Source organism: Pungitius pungitius, chromosome 9, assembly GCF_949316345.1.
Source record: "Pungitius pungitius chromosome 9, fPunPun2.1, whole genome shotgun sequence".
NCBI classification, from domain to species: domain Eukaryota; kingdom Metazoa; phylum Chordata; class Actinopteri; order Perciformes; family Gasterosteidae; genus Pungitius; species Pungitius pungitius.
The window spans coordinates 10,296,052-10,310,400 of record NC_084908.1 but is presented as its reverse complement, the minus strand read 5'-3'; the positions used below and the strand labels follow the sequence as shown (position 1 = coordinate 10,310,400).

The window sequence follows — 14,349 nt, the reverse complement described above, 5'->3', positions numbered from 1 at the left end:
CCCGCTGGGTTGTCTTTTTTTTTTTTTTAGACAACCGCAAAAAAGACAAAGTGGAATTGATGCTTGTGAAATTTATTAACAAATATTTTGGTCCCTTCAACGTTAGACTTGGTGACTTTTAGTCTCATGGAGGCAGTACAACTGTGACTGAGGGGGGAGGTGAATATAGAGGAAACAACCGTGAGAGTAAACAAAAATGTATCACAAGGCAGGCGTTTAAAGGACACTCCTGAATAAAGGAAACATTTTAGTGAAAACCAGATCAGATTAAGTTAGACAGCAGAAAAGACAAAGACATGTTTCAACCCCTCCAGGGCCACTACCCAATTTCACATTTGTATTTCATGAATCAAAACTATGCATAAGTGCATATTTTGACAGGTACAGCAGCTTCTCACTGATCTAACCAAAAAGAGCAAGCTAAAAAGAGAAGTTGCATGTATTCATGAGTTGGTTGCCACTGTAGTTGCTCGGGGTTTGCTCAAGGTCACAAAAAGTTATAAGTCTACAGCCAAAGAGAAATCAGTTACACCCCGTTTCTATCATTAACAATTCTAAATCAATAGCTATTCATCCCTTAATCAAAAGAGTCAGTAAAACATTGCAGGACACACCTGAACCCTTAGAGCCCTAATTAAAAACATTTTGATTGGCATTTAAGTTATTTTGGCAAGTTGGCAGGTGGAATATCTCAGCTTTAAAAAGGCTTTTCGTACCAAGTCAAAAATCTGAAAGTCTGAGTTTGAAAAGGAAATCATCAACACTGCCAATTCTGGCTGTAGAGGTAAAGACTAGCGGGACAGAAACTGATTAAATGGGCTCTTACCCATTCGTTGAGCCTTTTCTCTGAACGCAAACAACCCTCAGACTTCAGCGGCGCCTGGGCCGCAGCAGACATTGTTTGGTGGCTATTCAGTAAACAGTCTTTTAGACACTTGAGACGGAGGAAAATAACACACATCGGTAAGTAAGAACTCCTCTTTTCAAGATGTGGGCAATGGGGATATACAATGGCGTTTCCTTTTGGCACAGAGGCAAATACAAGCCATTGTAAAAGCCCGGCCGATTCCAGAGAGCCGCACAGCGTCCCGTTTGCACACGTCACAGTCTGTTCAGGAGGCTGCCCAGAGCCTCTGTGCTGCTCCACCAGGAGCTTACCGCAGCCCAACCTCTCCCTCTCCTCTAAAAATCACACAATCACTTAGTCATTAAAAATCAAAAACTCATGAGGGCTCACTGCTGCCCTTGATATCTTAAACTCAGGCATGGACCTTACCACGCACGCAATGCTGACCGGCAACAAGGTTAACTCTAAAAACCTTGAGCCTTTATGTCGCAACGGTGAGGGTGAGGCCAACTGCAAAATCCCTAAAACATGGTGGAAATAAAAGGCCGATCTGAAAGAATGTCTTGCGATCTTTTGTGCCCCATCTGCTCCTCATGGGCTTACACCGTGCATAGACTTATTTATGCACACCCTGCATATTTCACGCCACCTTCTCCAGTGTAACCCACACACAGCTAGAAAGAACAAAGCCCGTGGCTGCTGGCTAGAGCTGACCAATCAGAGTAGTTATCCCGGTTCCTGCTGCCGTAGCACACATCTGGCCAGAGTATTAAAGAGTGTGCCTTCCGCCGCCGCCCCAAGGCCTTCTTTAATGGCCCTGAAGAGAAGAGCCAAAATGTTTGCCATGAATTAGGTCAAAGTACAACAAGAATAAAAATTCCTGAGAGCAGCGTTTGTCACAATGTCAAGGCAAAACCTTGCGATTGGTGCAACAACTGTTCAGAATCGGTTAGCTTCTGTTATCAAAAAGCCACAACCTGAGCAGTGAACACAGATGTGCAGTTACAACGTTGAAATGGCACCAAACAAACACATTTAGACCAATCGTGTCCACAAAATACTCTGCAGAATATAAAAAAACAAATAGAAGATACTGTACCAAGGCTACTTTACAAAAAAAGACAAAAGAATACACCTCAGAAGAGAAGCTACTTCTTCAGAAATTCTTAGTGCTTCACCCAGAGGACTGAAAGGGGCCAGGGTTCAGCGTCCAGTTTAGTTGACGCGTCTATGGTTACCTACAAAGCAAAATCCATCCCAAACTTCACAGGAATTTTAAAAATTAATGTTACAAATCAAATGCTCCATCACTAAAAGATACAAGAAAATGGTTCACAGGGAGGTTCCTCTAATTGGTACACGGACAAAATATCTATAAACCTTCTGTTATTTGTCACGTGTATGATCGGAGAAGTTGGGCAACTACATGTTTATATACACGATATAACAGGAAATGTTTGCATTTCTCCCATGAACTAATGCTCTGAATACAGTGGCAACCAACTCGTCTTTAGACTCTTCAGTCATTGCAAGCCAGTGTTCTTTAACACAACGCGGCTGTGAAGATGCACATGAAAACATCATTTAACTTCCCTTAAAAGGTGAGATCAAACATAGGTTACAGTACATGAATTGGGCCAACTTAAGAATTGCAGAATACCTGCAAGAAAATCACAGCTTGGTGAATATTCGAACAACACAGATTGTGAAACAAAGCACAAAGATGGCCAACGAGGAGAAAAGCAACAGCCTGTCAAAGGATGCAGAGGCGACGCCAACGGTCCTCAGGGGTCACTTCTCTGTAGCTGGTCAACTCTTTAGAGTTACAATATGCGTGAGTTAGTATTGCTTACGTGTACGTGTGTGAAAAGGATTATAGGCCTGCTGTGAATGAGAAGTTGGCGGCGAGCTTAATTCTGTTGCGTGTGGCTCGTCTGCTGGGACTGTCCATTGAGGCGGCGCACGCCGTGTTGGGCGGAGGGGACGGAGGTCTGGCTGCAGAGTCGTCTGGATCAGATGGGCTTTCAGCAACAGCTGCCACCTCCGGTGTCCCACTCACTGAAAACACGCACGTACAGAGTGAGCCCACACTTCACCAATTTATTAATAAATACCCATGCTTGTGGGGAAGATTCTTCAACTTTCAGCCTCCAAGGCTAAAAAATATTCATAGACAAGCTGACTGGCTTAGAGCACACAGCATTTGGGAATACTGCCGTTTGGGAGTAGAAAAAGAAAAAACTTGCATCATCAAATCTATTGGCTATTTAATGTTGAACTGCTTTCAAGTAAAAATGAAAAACCTGCCACGTCATAATACAATATTACTAGTATTGCCAAACAGAAGTAAGAATGATACAACGTACAAACTGGTACAGGTGATGGAATACCAACTTGGAGGATTTAAAACTGACCTGTTGGTGCTGTTTTTTCCTCAAAGTAAATCAGGTCCGTCTCCTGGAGGAGAACAGGGTCTGGGTGGAGCTGAGGTGAAGGTAGGCAGGATGGTACAGGACCACACAGTAGATCTACTGCAGATGTCAGACAAGCCAGCTCTGATTCTGCAGCACCATCTGGCAGGTAAAAAAAAAGGCAGAATTTGGTTTGGATCGGAAGTAGAGCCATTTAAAAAACAATATTATTTCCATCCCTTTTTTTCCAACTCTAGTAAACCACCTCTCATCATCATTACTTCACTATATCCCTAATTAAGAGTTTGTCCCATGTTACCTGGACTATGGGTTCCAGAAGTTGTGATGCTAGTCGGGCTGGACGTTGGGCTCTCCATGCTCTCTCCTGGCTGGGGGCTACAGGGGACTGAAGGGCTTGCCCTTGCTAATGAAAGAAAAAAAAAAAAAAAAAAGTCATACAGCTTGCATTCATGTTTTTAGTTAGTACCACTGCAGAACATCCCTTTGCCAAGTATTCACAGATCAGACCAGCCATATGATGATTAGTAACGGTCCATAATGCCATTTGCAAACTGATTAGCTTGAATGTACTAAACAAAGCATGCCATCACCTTTCATATCGTTCTTCAAAACGATAATCCTCTTGTGACCGTGCCCTTTGATCCAGACGACCTGATAATGACGCGTAACAAAGCGATAAAACTAAATATGCAGATAAAGCAGTGATATATCAAACCTACGAGTTGTCCACGTGAAGGACCTAGAAAACAGAAAAAATTGAGAAGGAGCAGAACGAAATGTGATCCCACCTGTGGAATGGCGCTGAACAGCTCGTCGGTGCTGGTGTAGCCGAAGGAACGCGGTTCGAGGCCGCAGCCCGTGAATTTGTTATAAGCCCCCTGGAACTCTGTCAGGAAGATCTGGTTGTAATGGTAGGTGTGGAGCAGGCCACGCACGTTACGCGCAAACTGGTAAAGCCTGGTTAGCCTCACCCACTCCTCGCCGTAACCACTGGCAGCATTGCCAGCTTTGTCATCGTTGTTTTCTATGTTATACAACTGTGGAAGAAGGGAATGTGACTATAGCACAGGGACATGCAAGAAGACAAAACAATTTTTTTTTCTTCTCATCTTTAAACTCATTCTTGCCTCCACAAGGTAGGGCAGGCTCTTGAGTAACTCGCTGAGAGAGAGGAACCCATATTCACATGGGTTGAGCGGGGCTCCGTAGACAATCAGGTAATGCTGACTCAGCGCCTCCACACTGAGGCCTTTGGTGACTTGCTGCTCCTCTTGGGACATGAGCAAAGCCAGAAGCTGGGAGGTGAGCGAGCGCAAAGACTTCCTGTTGATCAACTGCACCTCGCGGCCCTCCGAGCCATCAGCCACCTTGAAATTTAGAGAATGTTATTTTGATGAAAACAATTTTTTGATCAATTTACTTTTTGGTTGAAACCATCTACTGTGCTTTCAACTTTTATTCCTGGGTCCAAAGAGCAGCGATAGATTTGATTGAAAGTCAACAGCAAATAGTGGGAACATCTCCCGATGCAGAGGACTTCAACGAACAAAGTATTCAAATACACGATTGACATTAATTGGCTTGTTAGACTTTGTAGACGTTGTAGCATAGAGTGGATCATTTTGTTTAGCTGGATGCCGGTAGCGTGGCGTATCTAAAGCGGATTATATTCCAGTAACAAAAAAGGATTCATGTAGTTCGAAGACCTACAAAGGCAGAATTGGAAACTGCAAAATGTGAAACTTTTTACCTTGACGACATGGCAGAGTTTGGTCAGCAGAGCCGGCAGCGAGCTGGCGTCGTAGTCCTGCAGGCGGAGTCCATAACCGAAGGTCTTGCTGTACTCCGTGAGCAGCTGGCTGACAGGAAGGCTGGAATTCTTCTGAACCCGGAGCAGCTTGACCAGCTGAGCCGCCAGAGCCTTAATGCGCTCTACTTCCGTCAGGGTCAGCACTTTCTCTTCACCACATTCCAACACCTGACCAAAAAAAGGTCGAGACGAGGAAGACATTTACGCCATAAAAAAAAAAAAAAAAGTTCAATACCAACAAATGACTATTATTAAGAAGTATTCAGGTCAGTTTGATGATACAGGTGGAAACAAGTCCCCGTCATTACATCCTGGACATTGCAATCATTTGTTTTGGCTGCACAAGATGGACGCCAAGGACATTTTTAGATACCAGAAGTACCCTTGAATTCCTCATTGTTGGGGGGGTTGTCACAGCAAGGACCACGATACGATACAAATACCGTTTCTAACTCACCATCACTATGTTGGGGATGGCCTCGAAGAGCTCCATGAGCTTGGTGAAGCCGTAGTAGCTGAGCTTGCACTGACGACCGAAGTGATGGTGGTAGGTGGGGATGAACTTACTGAAGGCCATCCGGCAGTGAGGCTGGTGGCGCAGCAGGTCGACCACCTCCTTCCCAAACTGCTTAGTGCGCTCCATTTCGTCCACAGTGCGCTCTGCAGGGACATAAAAAGGGAAATTTAATTATGACAAAAGTAGAACTTGAAATGATCACGTTCAGAAGTGTTCAATACACTCAATTGAATTAAAAAGAAAATGTAAATTAAAAACTCTTAAAAAAAAAAAAATCAGATCACACAACTTCCCAATTAAAACTTAAAGCGGTGGTAACTGACCTCTCTTGGGAACTGAGATAACTGTGTCCATGTCCTGATGAGTTATAGTGATTGTGGTGTCTGGGATCTCAGTCAGAAGGTCCATCAGGTCACATGTGCCGTAGTCTATTACCCTCCAGTCTCTAGAGAAGCACCTGATGCACAAGATTACATTACAACTTGTAACCCAATGGTAAATAAGAATTTATCGCAATATATCAAAGCATTGTAAAGACAGAATGTTAATCTCCAAGATATGCTGACTGACCAATGGTATGCCTGCATGAAGTCCTTGATTGACACATGTTTGCTGGCTTGAAATTTAAGCAGCTTGAGAAGGTCTTGGGTGAAGCGCTTCACTTGAGCACGATGAGTCAGAGTCAGTATACGCTTGGTACCCATACCCAATATCTGGAAGCATAAATAAATGAATGAATTAACAAACAAAACATAGAATGAATACAAGGCACCGAGTTCCTCATTAAAGGCAATACCTGCAGGACATGTGGCACAGCCTCCAGGAGCTCCAGCAGCTTGGAGTAGCCATAGTCAGAGACACGGCACTGCTTAGCAAAGTGATGGTGGTAAGAGGGGATGAACTTGCTCATGGGCATGAGGCAAGAAGGCTGACTCTTTAACAAGTCAATTATCTCACGGCTGAATTGGATGAGTTGCGGGTTGCCAACCGGACTCTTGCAACGCTGAATCCATGGCTCTTCAAAGAAAACGTTTAGAAATTTTATTTTAAATGACAGAATTCGACAGATCTGGATGGTAAACGTCTCTCCTGGCTTGGCATCGATAAAAGCTCAAACTGCATTTTTGTTTTTATGTTGCCTACCACAGTTGGGTGTTGGTGGTTTGTTGTGGATCCACTTTATGACTTTGAAGCCATTCTGAGCCGTGACAATGGTGATACTGGGAACACAGGTAATTAGGTGCTCCAGAGGAACCCCCCCCTCCAAGGTTTCATTACCCAGCTGCAGAAGGCTGAATTTAGCAGCATAGCAGTCTGGAAAGCTACATGAAAAATATACAGAATTACAATCTTCTAAATGTTTTAGTGGTCATTTAATAATAATACAGTCAAAGGGATGGTTGTAACCTTAGTAATGGAAGAGTTCCCTCATGTGACTGCAGAAGACTGTGGACCTCCGATGCAATGGTGCTCAGAGACATCACAACAAAAGGTATTTGATAAGAGTCAGGGTCAAAGTCAGCCTCACTAAAAAAAAGGAAAAAAAAATTAAGACACAATCCATTATGGAAACAAGATCAGGGCGGGTCAAGATGCTACCAGCTGGCAAACAATGAGGGACACCATCAAACAGAACTATTTAAATAACTGAACAAGTTTTAAAGGAACAAGCGGCCATTGTAGTGAATTACATATTTTGTATCATTACGTCCAAAATTCAAATAACCTGAACTCCCGCTGTGTGTAATGTTCTCTGCAGACCGGTTCATGGTACTCCAACTCCTCAAAGACCACAGGGCTTCCGCCGGCAGAGGAGCCCTCGTGTGACTTGGAAGACCCCAGTGGGCTCTGACGGATTTGGCTGCTGGGCAGCAGGCAGACCAGCCTCGAGCCTCCCTGCTCCCGCACTGCCACCACCTCTGGTAGCCTGTACAGATCCCCAGCCACGAGCTTACGGGAATATCTGGAGAAAGGAGCATGTATTTTGGCCACACAAATCTACTCTGGAAAGTAAATGTGGAAATGCTATACTCAAAGTATTAAATAATTTTTTCTCAAGTGGAGACAAAGACTTACTTTTTTTCATAGATCTCTGAAAATTTGAAGAGGGGAAGACAACTGGCAGGTGCATCTTGAAGAATGCTTATGATCTCTGAGCTGTGAAGTTAAAGAGTGGAAACCTCACCCTCACAGTCCAAACAAAGGAGTCTACAGAAAGGTAACCCGACTACAATAGACTGTACCTGAGAAGGGAAAGGGATTTGTTGCTTCCACCAGTGATCAGAGACACCTGGATCCGCTTGCCTCCAATCTTATAACGGTGGAGGCCACTGACCGCACTTATGGCCTGCTGCAGGGACAACATCTGGATTGTGGCCTTGAGCTGATAGTCTGTGTGGGGGTTAAGCTCCACAGCTTTCACCTGGACAAAACAAGTCACGTTTTGGAGAGATTAAAAGAATCCCGTGTCAACAGAAATTTAACACCTTTAATCTTTACACCTGGGCTTTACTAAAATACTAAATCAAATATCTGCTTTGAAGGAAACATAACAGGACTGGAGTTGGCCATACCCGGCCGTAGCGGGAGAATGTTTCATGCAGCGTCTGCTGCAGATCCTTGCGAGACATTCTGTAATCCAAGTTGGCTACCTGGACCTCTGCCCCATCTGAGAAAGGCTCAATTGGACCGTCGGGACACGGGCTACGAGTGGCAGCCAGTAGGGGGGAGGACCGGCTGGACAGGCAGGGCGATGCACTCCTTTTGTTAGAGAAAGGGAGAGAACTTTTATTTATACATATATATATATATATATATACACACACTATTCCATGAAATACAAAGACTGCTTTGAGAAATTGTATGCAGCATTAGCAATATGCTACCTCTGTAAGAACAAATTGAAAACTGTTGAAGTTAACGTAGTACAATATAACCCAATATGTCACCTGGAGGACCAGGAGCCCTGAGACAGGATGAGGGGACTGAAGCTCCTGTGCAGGTTCAACTTGCTGAAGGCTGAGGGTGTGCTTATCTGGAAGTCCCCCGAGCTCCTGTCTGCCTGTTCTGTAGGGGATTCGGTGCCACTACGAGGGTACGAGCCGTCTCTTCTACATGAAGAGATGAAATATCATTAAGGGACATTTTATCTCATTATCAAAGGACACTTTACTTGGTCTAATAGGCCCTTCCCTCTGCATACCTCTTCCTGTACATGGACTCTCCCGCGAGGCCGGGCTTGGAGAGCGGTTCAATGGCTCCCGTTTCACTATTATTCTGAGGGGAAGAGGAAGCAGCACGTCCTTTCTCCAGGGGGTGCAAGCTCATTCTGGGCTTGGCCTCCAAAACACCTGGCTCCTGGACCAGAGAGGCAGCAGATGTAAATACTGCTGATGCAGTGTATACTTGTGTCAGACTGATGGGAAACAGTCAGGGAATTACATAAATGGTATTTGGAAGTTTAATTAGGGTTTCACATTGAAAATCAACTGACTGACTAGAAAACTGCAGTCAATCAACATAAATGATTTGGTCCAAGCTCTCATAAGAGTTTTGTTATTAGCGGATAATTGGTAGTCACGCTGAACTTCACAAGTGCTAGGTACTCCAAGTACAAAGCTGAGTGTCATGTGTTTTACCGTTAAGTGTTTTAGGTAATCATAAACTTAATGTTATTGCTCTATTCCCATTGTGCTTGAGTTGAGAAGGTTAAAAATGTTTGACATGTGTAGTATGTAATATAATAAGACCAGTGTGGAAGACAACCAGTCAGTTTTATCAGGAAAAATGCAAGCACAAAACAAAAAGAGGCATGGCGCACATTAGTTTCATGAAGTATATCAGCACTGATATACTGGAAAAACAAAGGCAAAAAAAGGCACAGGCTATTCATGCACGAAAAAGATGAATGACCAAGGAACAACCAAGGAATGCAGGACAACAGGGGACACATGAAGTGCTTATGATAACTAATGCATGCTAGCACAAGCAGACAAGCGAAGCTTAGCGTGCAGCTGAAGGCGGTTAGTCAAAGCAGCCGTTAGAGGGACACCGGGCTGCAGCCCAGACAAGGACAAAGGACGGCGGAGGTTATGGGGAAGCAGGCACCGACGAGTCTGCTGACCTGATGGGGCTTGGCTGGAGCACCACCGGGAGGCCCACTGCACCCCCTCCTGGGGCTGTAGGGCCTTTCGGGCAACGGGCCAGGGGCATGGCATGGGCGGGTTGCTCGCCGTGGCCTCCTGGGTGACCTCGGCATCCCCAGGGGCAGAAAGGAGGAGGTGGATAGGGACGGGGGCGATTCGAACATTAAGTCCTTGTTTTGACATGTCTGGGCCAGAGTCAAGGGGTGGGGCCGAGACTGAGGCTCAGGCTCAGGACTTGCATCCTCTCTAGGCCGCGGGGAGAAGGAGACGCTGATTTGGCGGCCAAATACATCCTCATTTTCCATTCGCTTGTGTGCACGCGCAGCGGCCTCTGCGCTGCCGAAACGGAGGACGGCGGTGCCCTGAGCCACGCCCAGCACCTTGCCTCCACAGTTGTCTGATAGGCGCCGTAGCCTGAGCTTCACTGCGTTCCGTAGGCTCTTGTCACAGTTGACAGGGAGGTTGTGCACATAGAGGAGGTTGAAACTGGGCTGAGGGAGGGGAGGAAGAGCCTGTCTGGTTTGTATGATTTACACTTTTAAATTAAAGCAGTAGTCTTCATTTTAGAAAAACAATGACGCAGAGTAATGTAGGTTATGAAAAACTTTAATCTAAAAAATAAAACCGTGTAATAAATGGCTGCAAATTTGATTCTTATTCCAACTGCTTGTCTCCCCTGTTGGATAGTTCGCACTGAAATTAAATTCTCCTTGGTTACATTTGCCAGAAGCTACTCACCTTATTTAATACAGAACAGATCTAAAAGAAACGTTCAGTCCTAATTAAGCATTTGTGGGCCTACCTGTGCTTTGACAAGCATACGTGGTGGCAGATCAGCCGTGATGTCCTGGAAGGCCATGTGGCGGTGGGCATGCTGCAGCAGGGCTGAAGATGTATGGCAGCCATGGACCAGGATCACCTGGAAACCATGGCGATGACGCAAGTCACTCAGCTCACTTGCGAAGTTCACATCCGCTGATGAAAACGAGAAAGAAAAAGCCACGTCATTTGAAAAAAAAGAAAAAAAAGTAGTCACTTGGTGAATGAGAGGTGAACTCACAGGATACTAGTACAACAGTTGCAGGTGCCGTGTGGGTCTCAGCAAAACGTCGCAGGCTCTGGCGAAGCTTGTCATCTGCAGCATTCTTGGCCGTGGCGTTGATATGTGCAACAGTAACCTGATGTGACAAATTCATTTACCGGATTGCTCTTGTGCAAAATGTTTGTCATTTAATGGAGATCATTGTGTGATGTCACTAACTCTGGCATAAACTGTAGCTCAAGGGCACTAATTCCGGTTTATGTCCCTCATAATTAGCGTGATCATAAAAAAAAAACAATAAAAAAAAAAAAAACACATGTTTGATGGTACCTGGCAGTTGTTGAGCTCTTGGATGACGGCTTTACTCTCCTTACTGATATCACAGACACAAATGAATTCTGCCTCACGGTGGCCCTGAAAGAAATGGCTGCGAATACGCTGGACCACAGCGCCAGCAGAGCGACCGCTAGGGACACTGCAGTTCTCAATGTCCCAAAAGACGCCCACCGGGGGGATGTTTTCAGGGCCGCCATTCTCTGGAGAACCTAATAAACAGGTTGCAAACAATCATAAAATCTTTATGGCTGTAAAGCGCCTCAACAGCCTGAACTTTATCAGTACAATCAATATTCCACAAGACCAACTGCATACATGCAGTAATTAAAAATTCTATGTAGTCCACTAACCATACTTCTGGCCAGTCTTGCCAAGGTTGGCTGATGGCATGAGTATCATACCATCAGAAGCAGTTCCACAGCCATTACAAATGGGAATAGGGATAGGGGCAGTCTGGGGAATAGGTGCATTGGGCCATGACCTTTCCAAGTCTGATGAAAGACCGTTGATGGGCTGCAGTTGGGTACAAAAAGATGTGCACAGATAAATAAAACCAACTGCAAGCAGTACTCATCCAACACCACAGACCTAAGGAAAGTCTGACATGGCAAAGACACCCAGCTTGCAAAGAACAAAGTTACCTAGTGAGCTCTAGGGTACACAAATATAAAAAGACAGGCCACACTTAGTGAAGTGAACTCTACCAACCTTCAACAGGCACTCCTGGCAGTAGTGTGCGCCCTTCACACAAACCGTGCGTTCTACATTTAGGTGCATAGGATTAGAACAGAAGTGTGCCGAGGTGGTTGTAGTGGTGATGGTTGAGGGATCACCGAGTGTGGATCTCTGGGATCTTCTGGCCGATGGGCAGCAGTCAGCACCACAGGTGTAGTAGCCAGAGGAGGCCAGGCAAGAGCCATGCAAGGGAGTGGGTATAGAGGAAACAAAGGGGAGAGCGGAAGCCAGGGGTGCGGAGGAGTGAAACAGGCTGGGTTGACTGCATGAAAGAGGTGCACCTGGGTATGTGTGGAGAAGCCCTGAGCAGCAGGAGAGGTAGGGTTGTGATGAAACCGGCTGAGAGGTAGCAACAGAAGATAACAGCGGCGGTTTGTAACTGGGAGGAGGCAAAGAACTAAGAACTTGACCTCCACTTCTGCAGCTTATGTGTTTGTACTGATGAACAGATGACGCTACAGAGCAGAGGCCTGAACTACCAATACTGCTGGTGCTGATGGGTGCTGCTAGAGAGCCTGGGGCCATATAGAGCGAGACAACACCAGCAATGCTGCTGGTGGTACTGACAACATTTCCACCACCCGATAACCTGTAAGCATCTGTGCTGCAATAGTCACAGTGCGTGTAAATGCTTACTTTAGGGCTAGCCCCCTCTTGTTGCAGCTGTGATTGCGGCGGTTGCTGATGAGAGTCTTGTTTAAGCGGAGGAGGCGGCAAGCAGGGAGGAGGCATAGTGAGGGGGGGCAGAGGGAAGGGCTGAGATGGATGGGAAGAGGATGTATGGTGTGGAGGAGGAGGGACATCTTTCAGTTCCAGCACGGCCTTTCTGCTATCCATGTACGTGTTCTGTAACATAGAATGACCAGCACATTATTTTACTTTAACAATGTTCCATTGATCCTTTATTAATTGTCACAAGCTAAAAAGTTCAACAAAAGGCACACATTATCCAAAGGTGTACAATGGTATGAATAGCACTCTTGATGAATAACCGTCCCAACTGCACTTAAAAATGTCACGTAGCTATACCATATCTACTTAAAGAGTAGTTTGGAAGGATCTCCTATATGTGCATTTTAGGATTGACACCATTTAATGAAATATAATCTGATGTATTAATGCGAGGCCTCAGAAATGAACAAAGGGATTCTGTATTTGCTCATAAAGACCGAAGCCAGTGGACAGAGAGCACCAGCGGACTGACCTATGTATTGAAGACATAACTTGAATCACTTTATTCAAGACGCTTCAATGCCATGACTGCAGCATTGTCGATGTAATTACACTCCCTCTGCCCTCCCCTTCATGTCAGTGGATTGCTGAGGTCCAGATACTAAATACCTACGTCTGTATCTGCGCGGTGAGCAGAAGTTGCCTCATTGGTGGGGAAGCAGTCTTTGAGCTTCCATAGCAGGGTTGAGGCCTCCGTCTGGGGGTGGCTGAGCCATGGGAAGGGTCTAGAGCTGCAAGGCTCTGCTCCCAGTCCTTCCATTACACAACCCGCAGAGGACTTTCACCATACTTTCTCCGATCTTCTCGCTCATGCTTTCCTGTAAAGAGGAAAACGAAAGTTAAAAAGTACAGCGGCTCGCACTTACGTCGCCGTGCAATGCATGTAATTGATTGCGTGTGACGTTCACAGACTCGGCGAGTTTGGACTAGTTAACTAATTAACGCTGAAAGTAACGTTTTACCAAAGTGAATCAAGCGCAACAATCGACGTTATCGATAACTAGCCAGAAGCTAGCTCACAACCCCCCCCCCCCCCGCAGTGTCTCGGCTAACTTAACTAACGTTAGTTGACGTCAGCTGTTTACGAAGGAATTAACGTAAACTGGTTTTAATGGCTAGAGGGCCATGTTACTGCAATGGGCCGTCGTTCATCTGCGTTACCGTGAGATGTTTTTCTGGAGCTAGCGTTAGATTTAAGGGAACAACAGACACCTTACGTTAGCTGCTACCGCCACATGCTACCTCCCATTGCCTTCGCGGGTAATATCATTCGCTAACGGCAAGAAATATCTTCAAAAGATTGTTTCTTGGATACCTGAAAAGATCCCGTATCTTACATCCTCCTCCAGCGACTGTTGTTTCTCCTGTCTAGCGCTTTAGAAACCCCGCACCTTTTTGTGACCTACTACTGCCAGAAATCACCCACAGCTGTCGCAAATGTTGTTGTTTTGACTGGCACGCGACTGGCATATATTTACACTAAGATGCACTTTAAAATTGATTTAAAATGTATGATGCCAAAACAAAAACAAAAAAGTTTGAACAAAATTAAATGAATACAAATCTTGAAACACTATTCTTTCGTTGCATACATTTGGTTCATTGAATTAGCTTTTTTGGGCTATAATATGAGATGAGAAATGAGAAAACCACCCATTTTATCACTAATATATAGCCATGACAATATTTTTGTTTGGCCTTCAGACATATGTCCATAGATAATGATTTTGAACTTTTGATCTAGTTATTTAAA

At 45.1% G+C, this 14,349-nt stretch overlaps 1 protein-coding gene across 4 annotated transcripts; it reads right to left on the bottom strand.

The window, feature by feature from the left end:
* Positions 1–56: 56 nt before the first annotated feature.
* On the bottom strand, positions 57–14,035 carry LOC119217696 (meiosis regulator and mRNA stability factor 1). Of its 4 annotated transcripts, XM_037471549.2 has the most exons (27): positions 13,912–14,035; positions 13,210–13,414; positions 11,838–12,710; positions 11,480–11,642; positions 11,124–11,338; positions 10,812–10,929; positions 10,554–10,726; positions 9,730–10,242; positions 8,809–8,963; positions 8,555–8,716; positions 8,180–8,366; positions 7,850–8,028; positions 7,683–7,763; positions 7,333–7,569; positions 7,014–7,133; positions 6,750–6,928; positions 6,403–6,623; positions 6,177–6,319; positions 5,930–6,063; positions 5,547–5,749; positions 5,030–5,257; positions 4,407–4,646; positions 4,068–4,316; positions 3,870–3,930; positions 3,578–3,682; positions 3,262–3,420; positions 57–2,905 (listed from the first exon to the last, which is right to left on the bottom strand). In XM_037471549.2, exons 2-27 carry the CDS (start codon positions 13,354–13,356, stop codon positions 2,721–2,723), a joined length of 5,430 nt encoding a protein of 1,809 aa, XP_037327446.2. In that variant the 5' UTR covers positions 13,357–13,414; positions 13,912–14,035; the 3' UTR covers positions 57–2,720. The 4 variants fall into 4 exon arrangements, with proteins under 4 accessions (XP_037327446.2, XP_062420660.1, XP_037327448.2 ...); XM_062564676.1 differs by lacking the exon at positions 13,912–14,035 and having other exon boundaries at positions 8,258–8,366; XM_037471551.2 differs by lacking the exon at positions 13,912–14,035 and having other exon boundaries at positions 12,501–12,710.
* Between the last annotated feature and the right edge of the window lie 314 nt (positions 14,036–14,349).